This window comes from Saimiri boliviensis, chromosome 8 (genome assembly GCF_048565385.1).
Source record: "Saimiri boliviensis isolate mSaiBol1 chromosome 8, mSaiBol1.pri, whole genome shotgun sequence".
In the NCBI taxonomy this organism is placed as follows: domain Eukaryota; kingdom Metazoa; phylum Chordata; class Mammalia; order Primates; family Cebidae; genus Saimiri; species Saimiri boliviensis.
The window spans coordinates 54,862,281-54,887,131 of record NC_133456.1 but is presented as its reverse complement, the minus strand read 5'-3'; the positions used below and the strand labels follow the sequence as shown (position 1 = coordinate 54,887,131).

The 24,851-nt window shown below is 42.1% G+C and overlaps 1 protein-coding gene across 4 annotated transcripts in view; it reads left to right on the top strand.

The window, feature by feature from the left end:
• The first annotated feature begins 420 nt into the window (after positions 1-420).
• Positions 421-24,851, top strand: part of ADAMTS9 (ADAM metallopeptidase with thrombospondin type 1 motif 9) — a 207,846-nt gene continuing 183,415 nt past the window's right edge. For all 4 annotated transcript variants that reach the window (XM_074404499.1, XM_074404500.1, XM_010350914.3 and 1 more), the window contains exons 1-3: positions 421-568; positions 1,155-1,555; positions 6,583-6,745. In XM_074404499.1, the coding sequence (XP_074260600.1) occupies positions 454-568; positions 1,155-1,555; positions 6,583-6,745 (679 nt within the window). In that variant the 5' untranslated portion in view covers positions 421-453. The remainder of the gene's footprint in view (positions 569-1,154; positions 1,556-6,582; positions 6,746-24,851) is intronic.

The following is a 24,851-nucleotide window of genomic DNA, read 5'->3' as shown; positions in this document are numbered from 1 at the left end:
TCCACCTCTTAGAGGCGTGCACCGGGGGCATTTGAGAGGCTGTGGACCCGCGGCCCCCCCCCGCCCCCGCCCCCCCAGCCCCCCATTCAAGAAGCAGCCCCGCTATCCCGGCCAGCACAGGGCGCCCGGCGCGCCTCGGAGCGCACGTTCCTCGCCTTCTCCTGCCCGCTCGCTGGACATTATGCGGCCAAGCAGCCGAGCCCCAGTCCTCCTCCTCCTGCTTCTCCGGCTCCTCCTGCGGCCCGAGCAGCTCAGCTCTCGGCAGGCGGCGGCGTTGCTCAGCCGAGCGCAGACGGGACCCTCGCAGCGAGACCTCAGCGACTCCTAAAGTCAAAAGTTGGCGGCGGGCGCCGGGCTCCGCGCTCTCCACGGCCGCTGCCTTGCGTTGCCGCCGCAGCCAAGAAGGGCAGGAGGGAGGAGGTGGGGGCAGCGGGGGGAGGGGTGTAGAGCACCATGCAGTTTGTATCCTGGGCCACACTGCTAACGCTCCTGGTGCGGGACCTGGCCGAGATGGGGAGCCCAGACGCCGCGGCGGCCGTGCGCAAGGACAGGCTGCACCCAAGGCAAGGTAATGAGGCTCCGGCCCTGGCTTCGGCCCCCGGGACCCTGCCGCCCCTGTCGCTGCCTCCCGGTCCTGGCTCCCGGGAGGAGACACAGCGCAGCTAAGGCCTCTCTCCTTTTCCTAGAAAGAATCATCTCCAGCTTTGCAGCCTCTCCCTTCTTTGGGTCATCCCCAACCAATTGCTAGGGAGGGACACTATGGAAAAGAATTTAGGCAACCCACCCATCTTGCTGTTAGCCGGGATATTTCCCAGTCCCCACTCCCATGTCGCAAACTAAAGTAACTTAGTAATTGGGGTCACCAGATAGCATCATGTTTTATTTTATTCAGGTTATTTATCAATATCTGAAATCACATATGTTTTGACTTGTTCATTTTCTGGCTGGGAATAGCGTATCCTAAGCACCTAGCACAGGTCCTGTTACTGACACACAGTAGGTGCTTAGCAAATATTTGTCCACTGATTAAGGGTGAAGGGATTGACTCGAATGGGCTGGAAAATAAGGTCAGGACAAAGTCCTCGCCTTCCTTTTAAATTAAAGTTTGGGGGAAAATGAATTATTGGTTCATATACCTCTGCTTTTCTCCGCAGTGAAATTATTAGAGACCCTGAGTGAATACGAAATCGTGTCTCCCATCCGAGTGAACGCTCTCGGAGAACCCTTTCCCACGAACGTGCACTTCAAAAGAAGGCGACGGAGCATTAACTCTGCCACTGACCCCTGGCCTGCCTTCGCCTCCTCCTCTTCTTCCTCTACCTCCTCCCATGCACATTACCGCCTCTCCGCCTTCGGCCAGCAGTTTCTATTTAATCTCACCGCAAATGCCGGATTTATCGCTCCACTGTTCACTGTCACCCTCCTCGGGACGCCCGGGGTGAACGAGACCAAGTTTTATTCCGAAGAGGAAACGGAACTCAAGCACTGTTTCTACAAAGGCTATGTCAATACCAAGTCCGAGCACACGGCCGTCATCAGCCTCTGCTCGGGAATGGTAAGTGCGCGCGCGCCACCTCCTCTCCCCTTCCTCCTCCTCGCCCACTTCTGGAAGACTTAATTGCCCTCTAAGCCTAGAGACCCTCACTGTGGCGAGACGAGGCTCCTGCGTTAAGTATCAGTTAGAAACTCGTATGGTTTGGGTAGCTAGCTCTGTGCGTGCGCGTACACTGGCGTGGAGAGCACACACCCGCCCCCAGGACCTTCTGGATGTTTCAGAGCTTTCTGGAGTTTGGACTTGGTTCAGCGGCGCGTTGCCCAACGCTGCGAGGCGGCCTGGAAGTCAGTTTCCAAACTCGGAGAAAGTTTCTGGAGTTGAGATTCCTTGCAGCAAACTTGGCCACCTCGGAGCGAAGCAGCTGAGATCAGGGCGGACCAGACTCTTTATTGGTGCGCCTTGCATCGGGAATGTGGGGCTGAGGATCCCCGGCCCAAGGCACAGAGAATTCCTTCTGTGTGTGTTGTGGAGGGCGGTGCGTAATCTAGAGTCCCCGCTTTCTCTCAGGGCCTTTATTCACGCGCCAAGAACCCTGAGGCTGAACTGGATTGACAGAGAGCAGGTCCTGTCCCAGGAACGGAAGGGTGGGCCGAGGGCTCTGGAGGCGGGGGGAGAAGGCGGAGTCTACTCCAGACGCTTTGAATTGGTGTGGAACCGAGAGTGGGGGTGCAGCACAGTCCGACTCTGCACCCTACTGGCGGGGTGGCCAGGAAAAGCGGAATAGTGGGAGACCGCCTGGAAAGGCTGTCCGGACGTGATTTGGATTCCTCTGGGGTTTCTAACACTCACGAGTTCCAGTGACTGGAGAGAGGGAGCCTGCGGCTCACGTTCCCCTAGGGACCAAGGCAGGGCGGGGAGGCCACCTTCTCGCGCTGTCAAATAGGCATTTAGCAAGGAATCCACATTGGTTCCCCGACTCCCTGCCGACCCCTGCATGTGCCCTCCAGTGGGTCTTACAAGGCATCTGTCCCCCACTTCTCCACGACGTTTGAGAACTCGCTGCTGTACCTTTCTGGCCCAAGCGAGGGTGGTCCTTGACTTTCCCAAAAGGCGTGCGTTTCTGCTACGCGCGTGTGACGCAGAAACTTTCCCGGGTCAGTCTCTCCCAGCGCATGGCGCCATAAGCGCAATAGGCTCCTAGGCACTGTTCCCCGTGATGCCTTTACTCTTCCCGGAGCCCCCACAGTCCCTCCCTCCCTTTTTCTAAGTGCAGCTTTGGATACTCACCCCCCGGACACTGGGCTGCTCTCTCCTTGCGCTGTCGTTCGTGGGTCTTCAAGTTCCCAAGCGCATCCTTCTCTGCCTCGCAATGGAAGGATCGGGTGGGGAGCGTGGCAAGCTTGAAGCCTGGGAGGGGGTAGTTCTAGGAATTCCTGCTGGGATTCTAGGAAAGGGATAAATCCCTTTAGCCCCCAGCAAAGCGCCTGGAGCCCTGGCGTCCGAAGTGCAGTGTTGAGATTGTTTGGGGGTGGGCGGAGACGGCAGCTTGGCGAAGTGGGAGGGGGTGCTGCGGTGAGTCATCGCTGCCCCAGCACCTAGGGCAAAAAGCTCAGGAATCCTTCGGGTCTTTGAAAGGTTAAGGCCGGAGTAGGCAGAAGTCTGCAGTCTGAGCCCATAGCCTGGAGTGCCCCCGGATTCCAAGATGGTAACCCCCAGTTCCAGGATCATAGGGATAGGGCTGCGTGTGTACGTCAAGTTTGTAAACAGTCTTTACTCCTCCTCTCTCCCCGCCTCCACACCCGCTGCAGCCGAGTGGCCCCAGCAGTTGTATAAATATTTTACTGCGCAGGACCTTCATTTTCATTGGCAGTTTTAGGTGGTAACGTGCACGTGGTTTCTTAGGGAGCTGAGGACTGGGGTTTCAGAAACAACTACTTGGACTGTGATCCCTTCATTTATATTGCATTTAATTTGCAATCTGCCTATTTTGGGGAAAGGGGCCCTCCTACGTCTTAAAGATATGGGCTCTGGCTCTTTGTATCTTCAGTCATTAATCTAGCTCCAAAACCCTTGCCCCTTTGTCTTCCTAGTCTTGTCGCTAGTCCTTCGCCTAGGAGTCTTCCAGGAAATTTCTCACTCTGTGGAGTGGGCTGTGCCATCCTTCTGCCCCTAGTCAGTTGTCAGTTTTTCTGAATTTCATCTGAGATGTGTCACTCACCTCTCAACATCTCTACCCTAATTCTATCCCCCTTCACTTCTCTCCCCCTCTCTCCTTAGGACTGATGTCTAAGAAATATTACACGGGGCTGCTTCACCAGTCTTTCTCCTCGATGCTTGCCACACACTGCTAACTCCATTTGGCATTTAAGACTATTTACAGCGTACTCATTCATATCCACATGTCCAGTCTCAGCTTCAGGTCATGGATTTTACACTGCTTTCTCTCTATCCCACCCCCAATCCTAGTCTTCGTTGCCTTTGTGACTTTGAATTTACTTGGTCTTCTCACTCAGCTTCACATGCTCAAACCCTACCCTTTCTTTGCAGGTGTAATTTACAGCTCTTCTTCCCCAGAAGACCTTTTCATAGTCCCCAAGGCTGAAGTCATCTCTTCCCCTCCACCTTCATAGACACGTCTGAGATTCTCTCTTATGATTTTTGGTTTGTTCTCCCTTACATCAAGGTTCTTGGCATACATGTCTTCTCCCTTTCTCCTTGGCACCAGGGTCAGCATCAACTCATTTTTCTCCCGTATTGGAGCTTTATATGTTGTATAAACTTAGTAAATATGTTTGAATAAATAGTCACCTTAACCAAGAAAAGATAACTCTTAGGCCCACCTTTGTGAATCAACAGCACTATTAATTTTGGCATCATATTGATTTATTGAGCTCTTAATATGTGCCTTGCACTATAATAAGTACTTTTATGTATGTATTATCGCATTCAAATCCACCAAGAATCCAATCCTCAAAACAATGAATTTTACTGACAAAAAATCTGAGGCTTTGAGAGCTGAGCTGGATACTTGCCCAAAGTCTCACCGCTATTAAGTGGCAGGGTTGGGATTTCATCCCAGTCTTTCCGATCTGTGCACTTAACCATAGGCCAGAGACTGATCTTGTGCTCCTAAAGAGAACTTCAGGGTTCTTTTCTAAAAGGCGCAGAACTAAAGTCAGGTTAGACTTCCTCCCTCTGTGTCTTGGTTTCCCCATTTACCAATCAAAGGTGGCAAATCTTCACCAGCTGAGCTCCCTGGCTCTTTCCCAGGATTTGTCTCTGGTACGCTTCACATGTTATGATATGCCCTCTGATTTGTGCTCAGAGAACACCCAACTTGTGTATTGAAAACAGGCAGAGAATAAATTTATTAAATCACTTCTTCTCTGGCAACCAGCTACTCTGTCTCTTAGTCTGACCACACCGGGGCTGCCCTCTTCTTAAACCAGGGGCTCAGAAATCACGTGGAGAGCTTTTAAAACATAAATGTTCGAGATCCATCCTTAGAAATTCTGAATCTGCTATTAGGGGTAATGCCCCAAATCTAATTTAAAAACAACAACAAATAAAAGCTTCCCAGGCAACTTTGAATCTACCTGTTTTGGGGAACCAATGTCTTAGCCTAGTGCTACTCATACTTTATCATGCATAAGAATACCCTGGGAGCTCATTAACATTTCAATTATTGGGCCCTACCCTTAGAGATTTTGATTCGCTAGATCAGATTTGGAGTGGAGCACAATTATTTGAATTTCTAATAAGCTCCTGGATGATGCTGATGTGGATGCAGCTGCTGATATTCAGGGATTCATTTCTCCTGTCAATAGAAGGATCGAAGGCTTCAGATTTTGTTTCCAGCATGGGAAATGGTAAAGTGGAAGAGAAGAGAGGAGCTTGATTTCTCCTCGTAAACACCACTTACCAGCATGGCATGAGGAATTTTTCGGTGTTCTTGTAATTTTTGGTTTGGATGGTTCAATCTTGAGGTATCATTTATCACTTGCAAAAACTTGGGTGTGTAGGGTAAAGGAGAAAAAGTGACTTGCAAGATGCTTCAAATGATTAGTAAGAGCAAATTTTATCCTAATGGATAGAGGCTAACACTGGCAATACCAACACAAAAACCGTTCATTAGTTCTAACCCTTTGCAAAGTGTAGCACTTAATTATCATGATCTCATTTACTCTGCACAGTAACTCTTTACGTTAAGTATCTTTATCCCCAACTGACAAACAAGGAAGCTTAAGCTCAGAGTGGTTAAGAAACTTGCCCAACGTGGATATGTAGGTTGTGGTGCTGAAACTGGAACTTTCAGGATAGTCTGGCTTCAAACCTTTGCAGGACATCACTCCCCTATTTTGCAAACGAAAGGGTTGATGAGAGGACCATGTGCCAGTGTTACAGGTGGTACCACCTTGAATGCATTGTGGCCAACATTTGCTTCCTGATTTTGAATCAATGGGAAGACTTCAATAGGCCAGCTTTTCCTGATGGAGTGCATACTTGTCCCTAAGTTTCCAGGCTCTCTAAGTTTCCAAGACTCTTTTAACAGCCTGTAGGAATGATTGGAACTTGAGCCCTAAAGAATTATTTCTTAGAGACAGATTTGGATAGCAGGTGCAATCAACTGGAGTCACATCAATAATAAGGTACTGATATGACACTTTGGGAGGCTAAGCCAGGAGTTGAAGACCAGCCTGAGCAACATATTGAGACCCCATCTCTACAAAAAGTTAAATATTTAGCTGGACATCGTCACACGCCCCTATAATCCCAGCTACTCAGGAGGCTGAGGTGGGGGATTGCTTGAGCCCAGGAGTTCAAGGCTGGGTGAGAGAGCAAGATCCTATTTCTAAAATAATAAGAATAGTAAATAATAAATAATTTTTAGAAAATGTTCTGGTATGACAGAGTGAAAATAAACCACTTCTCTGCATATATTGCAACATTTTCAGTTTAAACAACCCTCCTGAAAAAGAGACTGGGTAAAATAACGCCATCTTTACTCAGAAATGTTCTTTTGGTTTTTTTCTTCCCCCAATGGCTGAGTTATGTTAAATCAACCTCTCATCTCTCTTTATTTGCAGCTGGGCACATTCCGGTCCCATGATGGGGATTATTTTATTGAACCACTACAGTCCATGGATGAACAAGAAGATGAAGAGGGACAAAACAAACCCCACATCATTTATAGGCGCAGCACCCCCCAGAGAGAACCCTCAATGGGAAGACATGCATGTGACACCTCAGGTATTTGCTTCTTGCTAAATTAGAGAGCCCAGATCTTGGAGATGGCTAAATTACTATACTATGAAGATGTAGCTCTTTCAGTCTACAAAGTGCTATGCTGTGCATTGTTCTTTATTCAGTCCTCAAATGAGGTAGGGATACATACCCCATTGTAGAGATGTGGAGACTAAAGAGAGGTTTAGTACCTTGTCCAAGGTGCACAGCTAAGAAGTTACAAAGTCAGGATTTGAACTCAAAGCAGTGACTCCATGCCCTCTATGGGCAGAGCTGCCTCTTCTGTTGAAATTGCTGATTTTTAAAATTAAGCTTGAGTAGCATTGAGGTCATGATAGTAGTACCCTCAGCAGCAAATGCTTGTATTTTCTTGGCGTCTTCTGTTCATTTGGGTGTTTTTCTTGTTTCACAGAAATGTCTTATAAAGGAAACTCGTCATAATGTATGTGTTCATTGAATGTTTCCTATAAACTTCAGGTTTGCTCATGTTCTGTGACTTCAGGAACTGTAGGAAGGTACCTGTGGGTTAGACTGTGAAGTATCAATCAACCAGTCAAATTCTATGTGCCCTCTGCTAGTCTCCTTCCATCCCAGCGAGATTCTTGGAGGTTATATGCTGACATCTTTGGCCATTGTCGGGGATATGTCATTCTGGGCACCCTGGTCTGTGTTTCTTCATCTGCAGTCTTGTGGCAACACTTTACTGTCTCAGAAGCCTGGTTACTTTCCGCCTGATGATAGGTTATCCTATGAAATAATTCCTCAATTTGGTCCTGTGTCTTAGGATGTCTGACAAAATACTTAAAAAAATTCTTGGACTTCCTGTCTCTAAAACTTTACCCTTCTTTCTATTCTTTATTTTTAAAATTGCTTCTCCAAATTAAATAGCATCTCAGGTCTTTCTGGTATCTCCAAACAAGGCCAAAAGTCAAGACCAACAGGGGATTTCCAACAGATGTTCCTCAGGGCATCACTTACGTCACCTTGTACCTGTACCACGTTGTTCCAGTGGGACAGTATGCAGTGTCCTATTCTCTCCTGGAATTATTATTTCTAAAGTGAATCTTTTAATAAAAGATAACATTGACCATTTAAAACCTAGAAGTAGCCAAATTTAAGGTCATAGCATTATATGTCTTTTGGCTTTATTCCATCCAGTTCTGTGTTTTACCACCAGAACAAGATGGAATATAATTGAACCATTCTGTCAATTACACTATAAAGAGCAAAGAGATGTTAGGAGCAGAGGGGCAAGTATACTCAGATACATCAAAAACAATAGTTTCAGCAGCCGGTATAGAGTCAAGACTGCCAGCCATCAGCCAGTTTAATGGATAGGACATTCACATTTTCGACTGTGGTAGTAAAACCATTGGCCTAAACTTGTTGACTTCCTAAACCTTTATTAGCAAGCACGCATTTTAGATGTTTGTATAAATGTATACATAACATGAAACAGAAATGAAATTTGTGATTCCCCCCTTTGATCTTATTAGTATATGTTCAGAAGACACATTTGGAATATTTTTTTCACTGATAAATTCATTGACCAATGACCCTTCATGATCTTCTTCTCCCCTAAAGTGGCTACAGGTCAACATTTTTTTAAAATGACTATTTATTATGGTTTTATTCTGCATATGCATTATGCAAAGCACTTTACCTGCACTACCTTGCTTAATCCTTATCACAAACCTATGAGGTAGGTACCATTCCTAACTCCATTGTATAATACCCGGAAAAGGAGCTGAGATTTACAGAGATGAAGTAGTTTGCCCAAGATCTCACAGCTAGTCCACAGTGATGACCCATGCTTGTCTGTTTTATTCCATGGTCCATTTTCTCTGTGCAGGAGTCTGTGTGGAAAAGAGAGAGGCGGCAGAAAGAGAAAGTCTTAATGAGTACTGTCATTTAAGAAATCTTCAAGGTTTGTTTAAAATATTAATTGTCCAAGTCAATGGACATTGGATTTTCTGGGCTGGAGAAAATGTCATTGTGAAATCCTGTTAAAAACACAAAGCAGAGTGAATCTTAAAAGTGTCAAGCTCAAGGATGATGGCAGATGCCTAAAGCTTATTTGGATTCCAGTCATTATTAAGATTGGGCCCTTTAAGCACCACCTTCCAAATAACCAGTGCCAATATTTTTAGTTTTTCTCCTAGTATTTGCTTCCCGCTGACCAATACAGTGCACTGTTCATCCTCTGTGATGAACCAGGAGCCCAGCAGTTTTTGATCAGCTCTTCCAAAAGTTGCTGGTGGGCTGTGCCACCCTCTTCCAGCTACTTCTGCATCCCTTCTTTTAATTTAGATGCAGGAGGCTCAGAACCGTTTGGAATATGGCAGGATTCACCAGCAGGTATCAGAGGAATGCACCAACAGGTCAAGGAAACTTCTGAAGCCAGGTAGCCTTTGCACAGGGAGTAGAAGTAGGTTGGGGTGAGAGTAGTTCCTTTTCCCAGAGAGAAAATGGGTTGCCTAGCAATAGCAATCCATTCAGATTCAGTGATTCACCTTCCCTTCCAATTCCCAATCTAGAGTAGAGGTTGGTAACCAAGAGTGACCTTAGAAGTACCCTGGGAGCTTCATACAAATGCAGATTCTTGAACAAACAAACCCCTCTCCCAGGCAAAAGTGATGAAGCAAAAATCAGTGTTTTTAATAGTGCTCCAAGTGGTTCAGATGTTTAGCTAAATTTGAGAGTCCCTGCTAAAGTTGGGTTTAAGGCAGTAGTCATTATCTGTCACTTGCTGTTGGCATTGCTGTGAACTTGACTTTCCGTATCTGTGCTTTCCATATCTCCTCTTCTCACAGGATGATAGAATATTTGAGCTGGAGGAGTCCTTAGCAGCCCAGTCTAGTCCAATGCTCTAATTCTGTGCAGAGAAAGAAACTGAAGTTACAGGAAGTTAAGATACTTCCTCCCAGGAGTGATACCCTATATATTCAACACCAACTCAACCAAACTTTCCCCAGCCTTGGGAGAGAGACCTCCTGCTGAGCTAGTGGTAACCCTTTAGTTGCTGATCATGGGAGTCGGAGCAGGGCAGGACACAATGGCTGTGACACTTCCATGTGCAGATGGAATATGTCTTGGTCATTTCTGACTCTTGAGGTATGCCTAACTTTCAAAAACGGATTCTGAGATTACTTATGTTAAAAAGGCAAGTGTAGAAGGAGTCTACTGCAGTGAAAACTCTGAGTTTAGAAAGGCTTATGGGAGCCCCTCCGACAGTAGGTTGCTTTTATAAGCCACTTCCTGTGGATCCTTCCCATTGCTTGTTTCCGGATAACATACCAAGTTCTGTTTCACAGACACTCGCTATTTGACCCCGAATTTTGCACAACAGGATTTAGTTGTTCTTATCAGTGCTTCCCGGTAGGTAGGTAAGAGAAAGGCCGGGAAGAAGGCTGTTTTGTTTACCTGGGCCTGAAAGACAAGTGTTTTTCTCTAACCAAAACTTCTCCCTCACTTTCCTGTCTCAGCAAAGCCAGGTGATTTTTGTTTCTTAAGGCATTTAAGAACTGTATTATACTCTGTGACCCATCAATGCTATGCCTAAAAAAAAAAAATTGGGCACTTTTGTAAAGGTGTTTATGAACGAGATCCAGTAGCAGTCTAGTCTAGGCCAACACTCTAATTCTGTGCAGATAAGGAAACTGAAAGTGTTGTTATAGCAAAAGACTAGAAACAACCTAAGCACTCTTCAGGAGGGAGATAGATCAATACATTATGGGGCAGGCATATAATGGATTCCTATGTGGCCATTAAAAATGATGGCCTGGATTTATGTTACCAACATAGAAATATATATTAAGTGATAATCTAGTATGTTTGGTAGGATCTCTTTTTTCTTTAATGATAAACTATGTTTGGGACACGTGTAAACAGAAAATCTGATGTAAAGACATGGAAATATTAATGATTATTTATGGTTACTGGGAACATAGGCAATCTTTACTTTTGAAATTTTGTATCCTTATATTGTGTGACTCCTTTGCCATGTTTTTATAATAGTTTCATAATCAGAAAATACAGAAAAAATGAAATGGGGATAGTGGGGGATAGTGGCATGGATTTATTTTGCTAGACCCATTTAACTTGTCACTGGAGACCAACAGCCAAGCCAAATTTTGGTCTCTTAGGATCTTAGGAACTTAGAACTGGAGATTAACAGGCCTTTTTTTTTTTTTGGAATGAGGCAGTCTCAATAACCAGACAGATAAAAATCCTGCCTTGTGTCTATTTCTTTGGGACATCTGTGGCTGGTTAAAGTTGAATCTCTCATTCAACGCAGCTAAATTGCCTTGTGCCTATTGTACTGACCCTGGTATTATTAAGATTTAATCTCCATTAGGCACTAGGGACTCTATTTATCACTCCCATTAGAAGGTACTATCACTTTCTAACTGGGATTTCAAGGCTGCAGTTACAAAGGCTGGAAAACATAAGAAAGATGATAATTAAAGTCATCATCTGTTAGGCTTTTATGTGCATATGGTATCAGTATGCTACATGCTTTATACACATTATCATATGTAATACATTCATCAATACTGTAGGGTAGGTATTATTACCCCTACTTTGCAGTTGAGAAAATTATCTCAGAGAGGTTGAGAAACTTATCCAAAAAGTCACACAGCCAGGAAGAAGAGGGGCTGATTTGATTCCAGTGTGCTATACTGTGGGACAAATTGCATTGAAAACACAAATGGAAACTGCCATCTAGAAACCCCTTTTTTGGTTTCCTTGGTTTTCAGAGACAGTCTCACTCTGTTGCCCAGGCTAGAGTGCAGTGGCATGATCATAGCTTACTACAGCCTTCACTTCTGAGGCTCAAGGGATCCTTACACATCAGCCTCCCAAGTAGCTAGAACTAGAGACATATGCCACCATGCACAGCTAATTAAAACAAACAAAAATTATAGAGACAGGATCTCCCTGGGATTACAGGCCTGAGCCATCATGCCTGGCCTAGAAACCCCTTTTTAACTTCAGTTTTCAGAGCATCTTCTTTGACTATCATCTAATTTCCAATCCCTAGATGACGCTAATAAGAATTGACATTTGCTGAGCGTGTATCATGTGGTAGGCTCTGTTCCAGACACTTTACATGGATTATATATTTCAATTTTAACCTCAAATTCCGTTTTGCTGATGAGAAAACTGAGACACAAGAAGTCCATAATGTTGACTTGCCCAAGGTTAAAAAGCTCATAAACATACCATTTTCTTCAGCTCCTATGTCCTGGTCTAGCTGGGGATATTTTTTTGGCCTCTCTATTGATTTGACTGCATTCATATATGAATTATTTTTGCGGGCAGGAATTTTTAAATGCCTGTCTGAAATTTGATTTGATTTGAGGAAGACTGCCTGGTGCCTGAAATTCCCACCAAGACTCTAATGACTCACAGAGGCCTTATGTCTGTCTCCAGCAGGCCTTTGATGGAGTATATACTTGTTACACATTAACCTCTTGGATACCATTAATAATTTAGCATAGATTAGCTGATTAGATTAGCTGTCCTTAGAGTGGCGCCCAAATGGAGTGAGAGACAGAGCTGGGGAGCAGACCCCTGAGGGGGCTTTCAGTAAAACATTCTGGGACAGCCTGTGGGTTCCAGGCAGTGACGAAAGCTTTGGCTGACTTCAGAATCCAGCCTGGGCCCCAAGCAGGTCAGTGGTTGGTGGCTAATTAGTGACTTATGCTAGGAACTGGTCTGCCTGCACTTTAACCACACACCTTCTGCATTCTTAGACCCTTTCAGCCCCGTAAAGATCAAGAACAGGCAGCATTTAAGGAACTTTGTACTCGGCAATATGGAGGCAGGTTATGATTATTTCATTTATTCCTGTAATAGTTCACTGGAGGAAGATGAAGATGCTCTGATTATTCCCATCTTACAAATAAGAAAGCTGAATTCAGAGAAGTGAACGAACTTGTCTGTAGCATGTAGAAAAGGAAAAAGCTGGAATTGCAACTCAAGACTGATGATGAAGTTTTAAAGATAGTTACTCCCATTTGGGATATATGGTCTGAGCCTGATTTCCTTTCATTTTTCCCTTTTTGTTCTTCGTTAGTGTTTATACTTTTTTTTCTCTTTTTTTTTTTATAGTCTTCCATGACTTTATGTCTAATAAACAGTCAATAAAAACAAGGACCTCTAAAATCTTGGTAAATTATTAGAAAATCAGTTTTAAATACATGAATTCTTTATTTCCTTAACTTGATATCCTGAATGGTACTTAGATAAAAATTTTGCTTTCCTTTTTTTTAACTTTGATACTAATAGTGCAGTACTTCAATAAAGTCGTGGGGGTAGTAAAAAAGAAACTTCGAACACAGGAATTGTACCTTCTTTCATTTGTTCCCACTCACTCATTTAATTTTTTTAAAATTTTCATTTTGTTTCTAAAAACCGTTTTATTATGAACATCTTCAAGTATACATAAAGGTAAAGTCAATAATAAAATGAACCACTGTGAACACTGTGAATCCTAATAATGACTTAGATTTTTCTACATTTGCTTATTTCTCTTTAGGCTGAGTATTTTAAAGCAAACCCATCTCTAAATATTTCATGATAAATCTTTGAAAAATAGAGATCTTTTCCTATGTAACTGTAATATGATTCGTATTTGATACATAACATGTATCAAGTAATATTACAAATAACATTTCAGCAAAATTAGCAATAATTCCTTCATATCACCTACACAGTACCTATATTAAATGCCTTTTTACAGTCATTGGTTAGATTGTGATCTAAACAAGATCCACATATTGCATGCAGCTTACTGTTATCTCTTCAGTAACTTTTCACTTTGTTGTCGTCATTGCTATTGTTAAAATTGCTATTTTCTGCCACCCCCGGTGGCTCACATCTGTAATCCCAGCACTTTGGGAGGCCGAGGTGGGTGGATCATGAGGTCAGGAGTTCAAGACCAGCCTGACCAACATGGTGAAACCCCATCTCTATTAAAAATACGAAAAATTAGCTGAGCGTGGTGGCAGGCACCTGTAATACCAGCTACTCAGGAGGCTGAGGCAGGAGAATCACTTGAACCCAGGAGGCAGAGGTTACAGTGAGCCAAGATCACACCATTGCACCCCTGCCCAGTAACAGTGCAAGACTCTGTCTGAAAAAAAAAAACAAAAAAAAGAAAGAAAAAATTGCTATTTTCATTCTAGTTTTAGCTTTGCCCCATATAGCCCCCATTTCCCTTCCATTGCTCTTCGTCTTTGCTTCATTTTTATTGTCATAAGGTCAGGCTGCAGTTGCAAGGATTTGAAGAGCAAGGCCAGCCTCCAAGGCCAGAGCAAAGCCTCTGGGACATTAAGCCACTTCTCAGAGTGATTTAGTTGATTACAAAAGGCAGTGTCTTTGGGAGGTTTTTTTGACCCCTTGTCTGAAGTGCCTTGATAGCTCTTATTGTGATTTTCCTCTCAGTAGGAAGATCCTCAATTTACAGTACTGTCATGCATAGGGTGTGTGTGACCCATGCATTCTTCTTAGGCCATTTTGTCATTTTGTGAACATCACAGAGTGCACTGACACAAACCTAGATGGGATAGCCTACCACACACCTAGGCTAGGTGGTATATAGCCTATTGCTCCTAGGCTACAGACCTGTACAGTTGTGACTATACTGAATAATATAGGTAATTGTAACATGAAGTTAAGTACCTATGTATCTAAACATAGAAAAGGTACAGTAAAAGTTTAGTATTATGATCTCAGAAGACCACTGTCATATCTTCATTCCATCATTGACTGAAATATTAACTTAAGCTACTTTTTCTGTTTTTAAAGGATCTTCCTCACCCGTGTTTTGAAGCCCAGAAGGGCCAGTTTGCAATTAGGAATGTAAAGTGGCAAGTTAGGTTTGGACCTGAGGTTAGGACTCATTGACCTACAAAATATGTTTATTCCCCAAAAGCTTTTTGTCGTTGTTGTTTGAGAGTCTTGCTCTGTCGTCTAGGCTGGAGTGCGGTGGCATGAGCTTGGTTCACTGCAATGTACACCTTCCAGGTTCAAGTGATTATCGTGCTTCAGCCTCCCGAGCAACTGGGATTACAGGTGTACGCCACCACACCCGGCTAATTTGTATATTTTTTGTAGAGATGGGGTTTTGCCATGTTGGCCAGGCTTGTCTCAGACTCCTGACCTCAAGTGGTTCATCTGCTGCCACCTCCCAAAGTGCTGAGATTACAGGCAGGAGCCACCATGCTTCAGGATTCAAACCCAGCCAGAAGGGCTGCCTGCTTTACACCTTCTGTGCCATGTTAGGATTTTGCCCTGTTTCTTGCTCAATCTGAGGACCCTTTAGACCTTTGACTTCAGTGGGCTGTCTTTTTAAAGTAAGACATGGCAAAGTTTCTTGAGTTTCTTCATATGAGGGACTAAGCCCACTTGGTTAATAAAGTGCTATTTTATCATGTACTTTGGTAACTTTGCTTAATAAAGTGCTATTTTATCATGCATTGAGGTTTCACATTTGTACCTTTGTATCTGCCAAAGTTGGTTTCTTTATAATTGTACCATTAACAAGTCTTTATTATAGCCATTTATGGGTAAGTTTTCTCATTTGACTTTTTACCTCTGGACCAGATATCCGCATGGATGTTCTGTGCAACTGAAAATCATTAATAAATAATCTGAAGATCACAAAAAAGAGCATGGGCAAATGCAAGATCTGATGTGCTCACATGTGACTGGGTGGGCTTTGAGAAGGAGCAGAGTCAAACAAGGGGCAAATATTGTCACAAGTCTTCCTTTTATTGATTCCCAATTCTCATATGACATTAAAATTAGAGTGTTAAAAATGCAGTTGGTGTGTGGAAAAAATTCAAGTTAATGTGATTGGCTTCAGAATTTTTCTGCTAAGATTTTTCTGTCTTTTTTTTTTTTTGATAACTCTTTTTTTCATTAGTGTTTCCTAGTGTTTTCCTTTCATTTTTCTGTGAAGGTATAATTTACATGCTATAGCATTTACCCTTCCTAGTGTATAGCTTTCTGCAGGTTTTGGCAAATGTATACAATCATGGGACCATCAAGTTATAAAACAGTTTTTCGTGTCCTTTGTAATCAGCCCCTCTCCCACCCCTGTTTTCCGTCTCTATAGTTTTGCCTTTTGCAGAATTTATAAATAATCACTAAGTACAGTGTGTTTAAAGTTCATCCACATTGTAGCCTGTATCAGTAATTCATCCCTTTTTATTGGTGAGTAGTATTCCATTGAATGGATATACCACCATTTCTTTATCCATTACCTACTTGAGCAACAGTTTTTGGCCATTACAAATAAAGCCACTATAAACATTTGCATACAGATTTTTGTGTGAATATAAGTTCTACTTCATTTGGATAAATACCTAGGAGGAAGATCTCTGGCTTACGTGATTAATTTATCTTTCACTCTATAAGAAACTGCCAATATATTTTTCTTTTTTCTTTTTTTTTTTTTTTTTGAGACGGAGTTTCGCTCTTGTTACCCAGGCTGGAGTGCAATGGCACGATCTCGGCTCACTGCAACCTCCGCCTCCTGGGTTCAGGCAATTCTCCTGCCTCAGCCTCCTGAGTAGCTGGGATTATAGGCACGCGTCACCATGCCCAGCTAATTTTTTGTATTTTTAGTAGAGACGGGGTTTCACCATGTTGACCAGGTTGGTCTCGATCTCTCGACCTTGTGATCCACCCACCTCGGCCTCCCAAAGTGCTGGGATTACAGGCTTGAGCCACCGCGCCCGGCCGCAATATATTTTTCAAAGTGGTTGTGCCCTTTTGTAGCCCCACCTACGGGGTATGAAAGTTTCGGTTCCTCTGCATTTTCTCTAGCACTTGATATTGTCAACATTTTGTTGTTCTACTTTTGTTTTTTGAAATTTAGCTATTCTAATAGGTGTTTAGTGGAATTTCATTGTAGCTTTAATTTACATTTACCTAAAGATTAATGATGTTGAGCATTTCTTCACATGTATGTTTGCTATCCATGTATCTTCTATGGTGAAGTGTCTGCTCAAATCTTTCAGCCATTTTTTAAAACTTGGAATGTTGTTTTCTTGTTCCTGAAGTCTGAAAATTCTTTATTCTGTATATAAGCCCTTTGTCAGATATAGTTTGCAAATGTTATCTCCCACGTTGTGGCTTGTCTTTCAAAAGGTATCTTAATTTGCAAATACTTATTTCATACATAGCTTCTTTATCTTATTGCCAACACTTCATGTACCGTAGATTTCATGCAGTCCCAGAACTACACAGCAAGAAAGTATAGTGCAGAGTACAGTATAGAGCTTGTCTGAAAAATGGAATAGGAGAGGCTTGTTTAGGATTTATTATTCAAAGCCATGGTCTAGGCCAAGCGAAAAGGCACGTTGTTATTTTTATTGCCATTCTGTACCCAGAAACACAACTCTCCATGTCCAAACAGCGTCCTCTGTGATGGGAATGTGTTGTCTTAGCTCATGGGCGAAAACAGGTCCAGAGGAACCTCTGCATAGGTGAGAATCCAACAGTGTTGTTTTGTATGTATGCTGCACGTGTGCGTGTGCGCAGACCGCAGAGAAGGAGCCAGAGGACAATGAGACAAAGGCAGAGGTAGAAGCGTTTGGTATGAGTGTGAGATTCAGCCCTTATGTCCACATGCTCTGAGGGATAAGAGAGAGAAATCCATTAATCCTGTAAGTTTCCATTCTGTGCTTTGTGGACAATTTAAAGGTTTTTCCAGAGGTATCTTTGATTGTATACTTTTTTTTCTTTCTTTCAAGCCAGTTTCTTAATTCTCACATTTGATATTAGTTCACTGTAATGAGTCAGAATGGAAAAAATGGAAGTGGTTTTTCAGAAACTATTATCTGTTTTAGCAGGTCTAAAGTAAAATTTTCCCATTGAGTAATGGAGCTGTGTAGACTGTACTCCCCTTAATATTATTTAACATCAGCAAAAGTCTACTTCTTTTGTGTTGGTCTCTCTCTTTTGGAGTGATTCTGTCTCCTTCTACCCTGCTACCCTGCTGACTGTTTCATCCATGCCCTTTCTGAGAGTGACAGTGGCTCAGAGGGAATCTCTGTTGGATTTTGCCCCTTTTGAAACTCAGGACTTTATTTTTAATCATTATTCACTTTTATCTTATAAAATATAAGAATTCATAAATTTTTAATACTGGAAGAAAGTTTAGAGAGAACTTCTATCCCAGGCCTTCTCTCTATGGATAAGAGGATCAAGGCCCAGAACTTTGAAGGGACCTCTAATCTTGGAGCTAGAATGAATGGCAAGATTGGGCCCTGAACACAGCCCTCTTACTTCCCTGTCCTGTGTTCTTTCTAGGCTGTAACACAAGGAAAAGGGTACCTGGAAAGGGGATGTTCAAAAGTATGACTCAAATGAACTTTGGGAAGTGCCACTGGAATTATTTTAAGTGTAAGGATAATTAGGAATGACTGGTGAGATGCTCAAGAAGTTGTCTCAAGCTTATAGAGAAAGATAGAAAGCTTTTAATTCATCTAAGGGACTAAGTTGTCACATCTAGAACTGAGTATACAGCAACAAAATATGATTTTAAAATAAATAAATCAAGCCTTTTTGAGCTGGGCCAGGGTACAGGGGAAGGTGGCCTGTGGCTGGGGAGGAAGCCCAGTGGGGTCCACCTGTCACTGGAGTACAGCATGGCCCTGTGGTCACTCACTTCCGTAGTCATGGGACATGGACATTGGGATGGGAAAGGGTCTCAGTTGCAGGCCCTGGTGTATAAACCAGTTCTCAGTGCCTATAAACTGGGAGACCTGTGTATCAAAAGAATGTGGGAGATACACTCCCTATGAGTTGCTTAGATGCCTTTTTAAGGAGTTCCAGCCCAACTGTGCTTTAATCTCTGATATGAGAATGATATCTAGACCCACCACAGGCACCACATTCAGCTTCGGGGCCACCCACGCGCTGCAGTGAAATGTCAGATAGCAGGCAGATCCCAGCAGCAGGCCCGAGAGCCACTTTATTCCAGCAGCCTTAAGTGGCTGCTCATTCTAAGTAACGAGAGTCAGCGCGGCCTGTGCCTCCAAAGCACTTCCTACTCGCCAGACCCTCTTGCGACACTTTATGTAGACAAAGGAATTTCATCCTTCCTACTGCCCTGTTAGGCATGAACTGTCATTATCCCGTTTTCACAGATGAGGAAACTGAGGCACAGAGGGCTGAAGTGACTCACCAGCGGTCACACAGATTGAATGCAGAGCAGCTGGGATTTACACTCGGGTCTCTCTGATTCCTGAGCCCACACTCTTATCTCCCACACCACATTGTCCCCTGTATCCGCTCTGCAAACACTTCCGACCTAGAATGCACCATTCTATATGGTCACCAGGAGGCCCTGGAGATGTGGCTAGTGTCACATGTCAAAACGATAATATTTTGCATAATTGGGTTCAATAGACTCTATTATTAAAATTAATTTCATCTTTTCCTTTTGACTTTAAAAAAAAAATGTGGCTACTAGAAATTCCTAACTTCTACATGTGCCTTGCATTTTATTTCTGCTGGAGAGTGCAAACCTGGGAGATCCCAAACCGTGGCACGAGGCAGGCTGAGAGACAGCCATGGCAAGCACGCTGCAGCCAGGACAGGGTGGCTGTGGGCAGTTGGCACCATGCCAGGCAGAAAGGTTCCTCTCCCCCTACTGCTAAGAGACAGAGTGAGTTGAAACCAACATTTCCCAATGAGTATTTTGCAGGATGGTAATAGCAAAACGAAATAGTCTCTTAGTAAAGTACAGGCCTTGGGATGTTCAGCGTCTTTTACTACTTCAGAGAGATAATTTAAATGTTTTCTCAAGTACTTTCAAGTGTCCCTCAGTTTCCTCATTTATGAAATGAAGGTAAGAGTTCCTACCTTATCGGGTTGCTTTGAGGACTAGTCAAGTTAATCCATATAAAGTGCTTAGAAGAGTGTCTAACACAGAGAAAAGCATTCAACAAACATTAGCCTAACACAGAGAAAAGCATTCAACAAACGTTAGCCAGTACGATTATAGCCTGTAGTCATCATTGTTACCACATTTAGTTGAAGGAGCTGTGGGATTGGAAAATGAAAAGGACACAGAAGGGCTTTTGGGGGTAGTGTACCCAGCTCTCATGCCCAAGTCAGCAAATTTAACTCCCCAGGTAGCTGGAGTCACCCACTCCCTTAGAAGGTAGTGAGGGGACCTTCAGATGCCTCCCACTGCCCCTTCAAAGCCAAGAAGCTTCTCAGTTGTTGCCTTCCACTAGCACCTCGGTCTCTCCCTGAGAGGGAAGCCCAGCCACACATCCCACCTGCATCTTGTTTTAGTCCCAGTGATGGGGCTGTCCCTATCACCTGCCTCTTAAATAGGCAAAGATCCATAAGTTTGGCAATCATGATTAAACACATGTAAACTGGTTTCTTTTCTGCAAGACTTCTCAGGGCTCTTAAAATGCTTATGTGCATGGAGAAAGTGCCAGAATTGAATGCTGTGTTAAATATTTTGCAAACTTAATTGATTTGTTTTTGGAACTATCTTATGGGACTAATGTTCCATGAACTGCTCTCTTGGAAACATTGTTTATAAAGGTTCAGGCCAGCCCGAAATGAGTCTTAGCCATAATCTCTTCTGCCACCACTCTGTATTTATTTACTGTCAGCACTGTGCATGTAGCACTACTTGACAGTGGGCACATGAGTTAAAAAAGTAATAAAAAAAAAACAAAAAAAAATGACAGCTCACAGTATTGTTTGTTTGGTTGATTTTTGCAGTGACAGGGACTCCCTATGTTGCCCACGCTGGTCTTGAACCCCTGGCCTTGAACTCCTGACCTCAAGCATTCCTCCTGCCTTTGCCTCCTAAATTTTTGAGATTATAGGAGGAGCCACTACACCCCACCAAAAATTCTTTCTCAATAGAATTGTTAGTTTTAGAATGTCAATATAGGTTAGTTTTAGAATGTCAATATACTAATTTATAAAGAGCAGATGTTTTGCATGCTACGAGTAAAACAATAACCACTAGTAATTATTTTTACGTTAAATGTTTAATGGACCCGTTCTCTGTGTCATGCCCTGCTCTAAGGGCATTTTGTGTCTTATATCTTTTAATCTCCACAGTTACTTTTTGCGGAATGCTGTTACTACCATCATTTTACAGATGAGGAAACTGAGGCTTTAAAGCAGGAAATAGCCCAGGAAAGGGCAACTAGAGTAGCTTTAGGGCAGTAATGGGAACCAGGGTTGGCCTGGCTCCAGAATCCAAGTGGAAAACCACAGTTGATTCCTGTCCAGACTTCTTTCTCTCTGTTGAGCTTGGGTGAAGCAGAAAGGGGTTCTGCCTTGCTCCTGAATCCTCCCTTTGGTCCTGTGCTGTGTGAAGTCACAAGGTAGCCCAGCACCTTGAGGAAATTCAGTTAAATTTTGATAAACCTTATAAAATACAGAGCAATGATTAACTTCCCAACTGTTAATGTTAACATTCGAATATCCTCCACCCAACCCCAGTTGGTGGGAAACACTTCAGTGAGTAACCACTGAATAACAAGGCCTGGCTGGTATTTGCTGAAATAATCTCAGTTATTTAGTAACATACTGTGCATTTTATTGTATTGCAATGTGAAATGAGGCTCATTTAAAATATTTTTACCAACGAATCAGCAAAAAGTTTTATGCTGTGAGTTTTTTTTTTTTTTTTCAATAAGGATAGCATCTTACATTTTTAGAATACTGTTTTTTAAAAGACTGGACCCACGTTTTATTCTTGTTTTGTCATCACTGTTGTTTATTTCAACTTATCTAGTCGAGTACTTGGCACAAAAATCAAAGCCCAAGGAGTGAATTTTTAAAAAATTTAACTTATAAATTTATGAGGAATTTTGTCTTTCTTATTTAATTCTCAAAATAGCCATAAGATAGAAGGAAGTATTTATATGCCCATTTAGAGGTAAGGAAACTGAGGCCCAGAGAAGTGACTCAGGAAAGAGCCTTCAGATGAGATAGTAGGGTGAAGACCAGCCCTCAGCACTTCCGGTTTTATAATTCCTACTCTTTCACAGTATCGTACAGTTGGGTGTCAGGAATGCAATCGGGCACACTCTGTGCTGATTTGCCTCACTAGGAATATATAGCTCATGTGTTTAAAATTGTTACTGTAAGCCAAAAAATTGTTTTTAAGAACACTTAGTCACTTTACCTTAAATGGTTCCTTGTAGTTCTAACTCACTTTCTGACTTTATGACTGGTAAAAAATAGCCCAAAGGTGATAATATTTATTCATTCCTTCCTACGCACTAGGCACTGTGTTGGCACTTTGCATGCATGATCTCCAGTTATTCCTAAAAGCCACTCTATGAAATAGGTACTGGTCTTACTCCACATTGTAAGTGGGAGGATGGAAGGTGAGAAAGAGTCAGTTATTTGCCCCAGGTCAAACAGGACTTAAATTGGGCTGCACTCCCTTCGTTGCACGCGTTCTTCAAACATTGGCTGTTTGTGGCAGTGTAAGCACTTGTGAGCATCAACACCAAAGTAGTTGCAAAAGCCAATATTAACTCATGTCCTTGTAATAAAATTGTGAGCACTGTAATATCTATGATGTGGTGATAGGAAAAGCGCAATTGCCAGTTAGAGATTTTTATAACATGTCTAAATTTGTTTACATGCACATATGGGGATTTGGATTGCTAAATATCACACTTGCCTCCAAATGCAAACATGCATTTACTACTTGGAAGTATCAACATGCTGTTTTAGGATTTGAACTTGGCCAGGTTTTTCATAATCTAGTTAATTAAGTAAACATAATTCATTTTTGAGGAATCCTCAAAGAAGAAAAAATGATGTCCTGTTTCCAAGTGTCTTATTTGAACTTCAAGAAAAAGTAAGAAAATAGTGCAGCCACTTTGGAAAACAATCTGGCAGTTCCTCAAAATGTTACATGAAGAGTTAGTGTGTGACCTGACAACTCTACTGCTATGTACACACCCAAGACAAACAAAAATGTATTCACCCAAAACAAGAGAAAGAAAAATATATCACCCAAAACCTTGTACGTGAATGTTGATAGCAGCAATATTCTTATTCAATTGGGTTGAATGGCCACCCAAATGTCCACTGATTGTTGAATGGGTAAACATTATGTGGTATATCCATACAGTGGAATATTTAACAGTAACAAGTAATGGAATACTGATGCATGCTACAACATAGATAAACCTTGAAAACACTATGTTAGGTGAAAGAAGCCAGTCACAGAAGGCCACATATTATATGACTCTACTTACATGACATGTCAGAATAGGCAAATTCATAAATACAAAAATATAGGTTAGTGATTGCCAGGGTTGAGGAAAGGGGAGAATGGAAATGACTGCCAAGAGGTATGGGATTTCTCCTTGGAATCATGAAACTATTCTAAGGTTAGACGGCGGCCATGATTGTGGAACTCTATGAATATCCTGAAAACCACTGAACTTTATACTTTGAAAATTGTATGGTATATAAATAATCTTAAACTATTATTAAAAAGTAATCATAAATGTAAAACTCTGTATGAGGAAAAAAAGAAGAGCAAGAATACACAGACCATTTTTACAGTGCTTTCCAGGATCGTGAAATTTTATTACGCAGCCCATTCTGATTAAACTGTAAGCAAAGTGACTCTGCAGATTCCTGAAACCCTAGCCTCTGTTCCTCCTTTAGCATTTATGCTAAACGCTCACAGAAGAGAAGTGTGGATGACTTTCTATTTATCCGAACGGTGTGTACTGTATTGGTGAAAACTATTCTGTTATCACGATTCTCTTCAGAAGCAAGAAAGTTGAGTGGGTATATAAGATATAGTGTTTATTTTTAATGCTAATTTTTAATGAGAAATTCAGAGTTGCTTGCTAAAATGGTTAATAAGATAGACATTAGTTGGGCTAATTAGGTCAATAAATATGATTCTAACTCATTAGGAGAAAAGGTCAGATTGATAAAAGACTGAGGAGCATTCTGTTTTAGAAGATACTGCTTTTAATCCTGAAGAAACAACTTGGGTTTTGCATTTGCATGCCACCTAATGTGTGCTGAATTATTTCTTTGATACGTAGCTTACTTGTGGCTGAAATGTCCTCCAGAAATAGTACAGTTTGTGAGTTGTTCACTGTTAGAAATTGTAGCCTTTTTCTGATTAATTCCTTCATCAACCTGATTAATATACTTTGTTTCTAATCATGGCCTTGATTCATCAGCAGCTTTTCTTGTGCCCAAGTGCTCTCTGATGATTCTGATAGTACACTTGTTTCTCCCCTTAGTGGTCAAAAAAAAAAAAAAAAAAAAAGAAAAGAAAAGAAAAGAAAGAAAAAAAAAAGAATTACATACAACATTTCCTGAGTGTTTTTCTCACTGCAGCACTTTAAGTAAATCCAATAGATAAAATCATAATATTTACAGAAAACATTAAATAAGAATTACTTTTCACAAACTCAGTGATATAGTCTCTCTTTTTTAAATAGCTTTATTGAAGTGTATGTCTCATACATATTATTCACCCATTTAAACTGTACAATTTAATTATTTTCTGGTATATCCACAGATATGTATAATAATCATTTCAGTCAATTCTAGGACATTTTTATCACTTGAGAAAAGGATTGTACTTTATAGTTAACCACACTCCCATCTCTCCACTCCATCTGTATGCAAAATGCTTGAGACTAGAAGTCTTTCAGATTTTGTATTTTTTTTTTTTTATTTTGGGATGCTTGCATATACATAGTGAGACATCCTGAGTATAGGACCCAAGTCTAAAACATATATCTTTCATATACACCTGATACACGTAGGCTGAAGGCAATTTTATTCAACAGTTTTATTAATTGTGTGCATGAAATAACGTCTGTTAAATACTTATGTGTGGAATCTTCTGCTTGGTGGTGTCATGTCAGCAATTTAAAAAGTTTTGAATTTTGGAGCATTTTGGATTTGGGATTTTCAGATTAGGGATGCCCAACTTGTACTACTCTACTTTCTGTTTCTGTAGATTTACCTGTTCTAGACATTGCCTATGACTGGAGTCATTTGATGTGTGGTCTTTTGTGACTGGCTTCTTTTACTTTTCTGGTAGAATAAA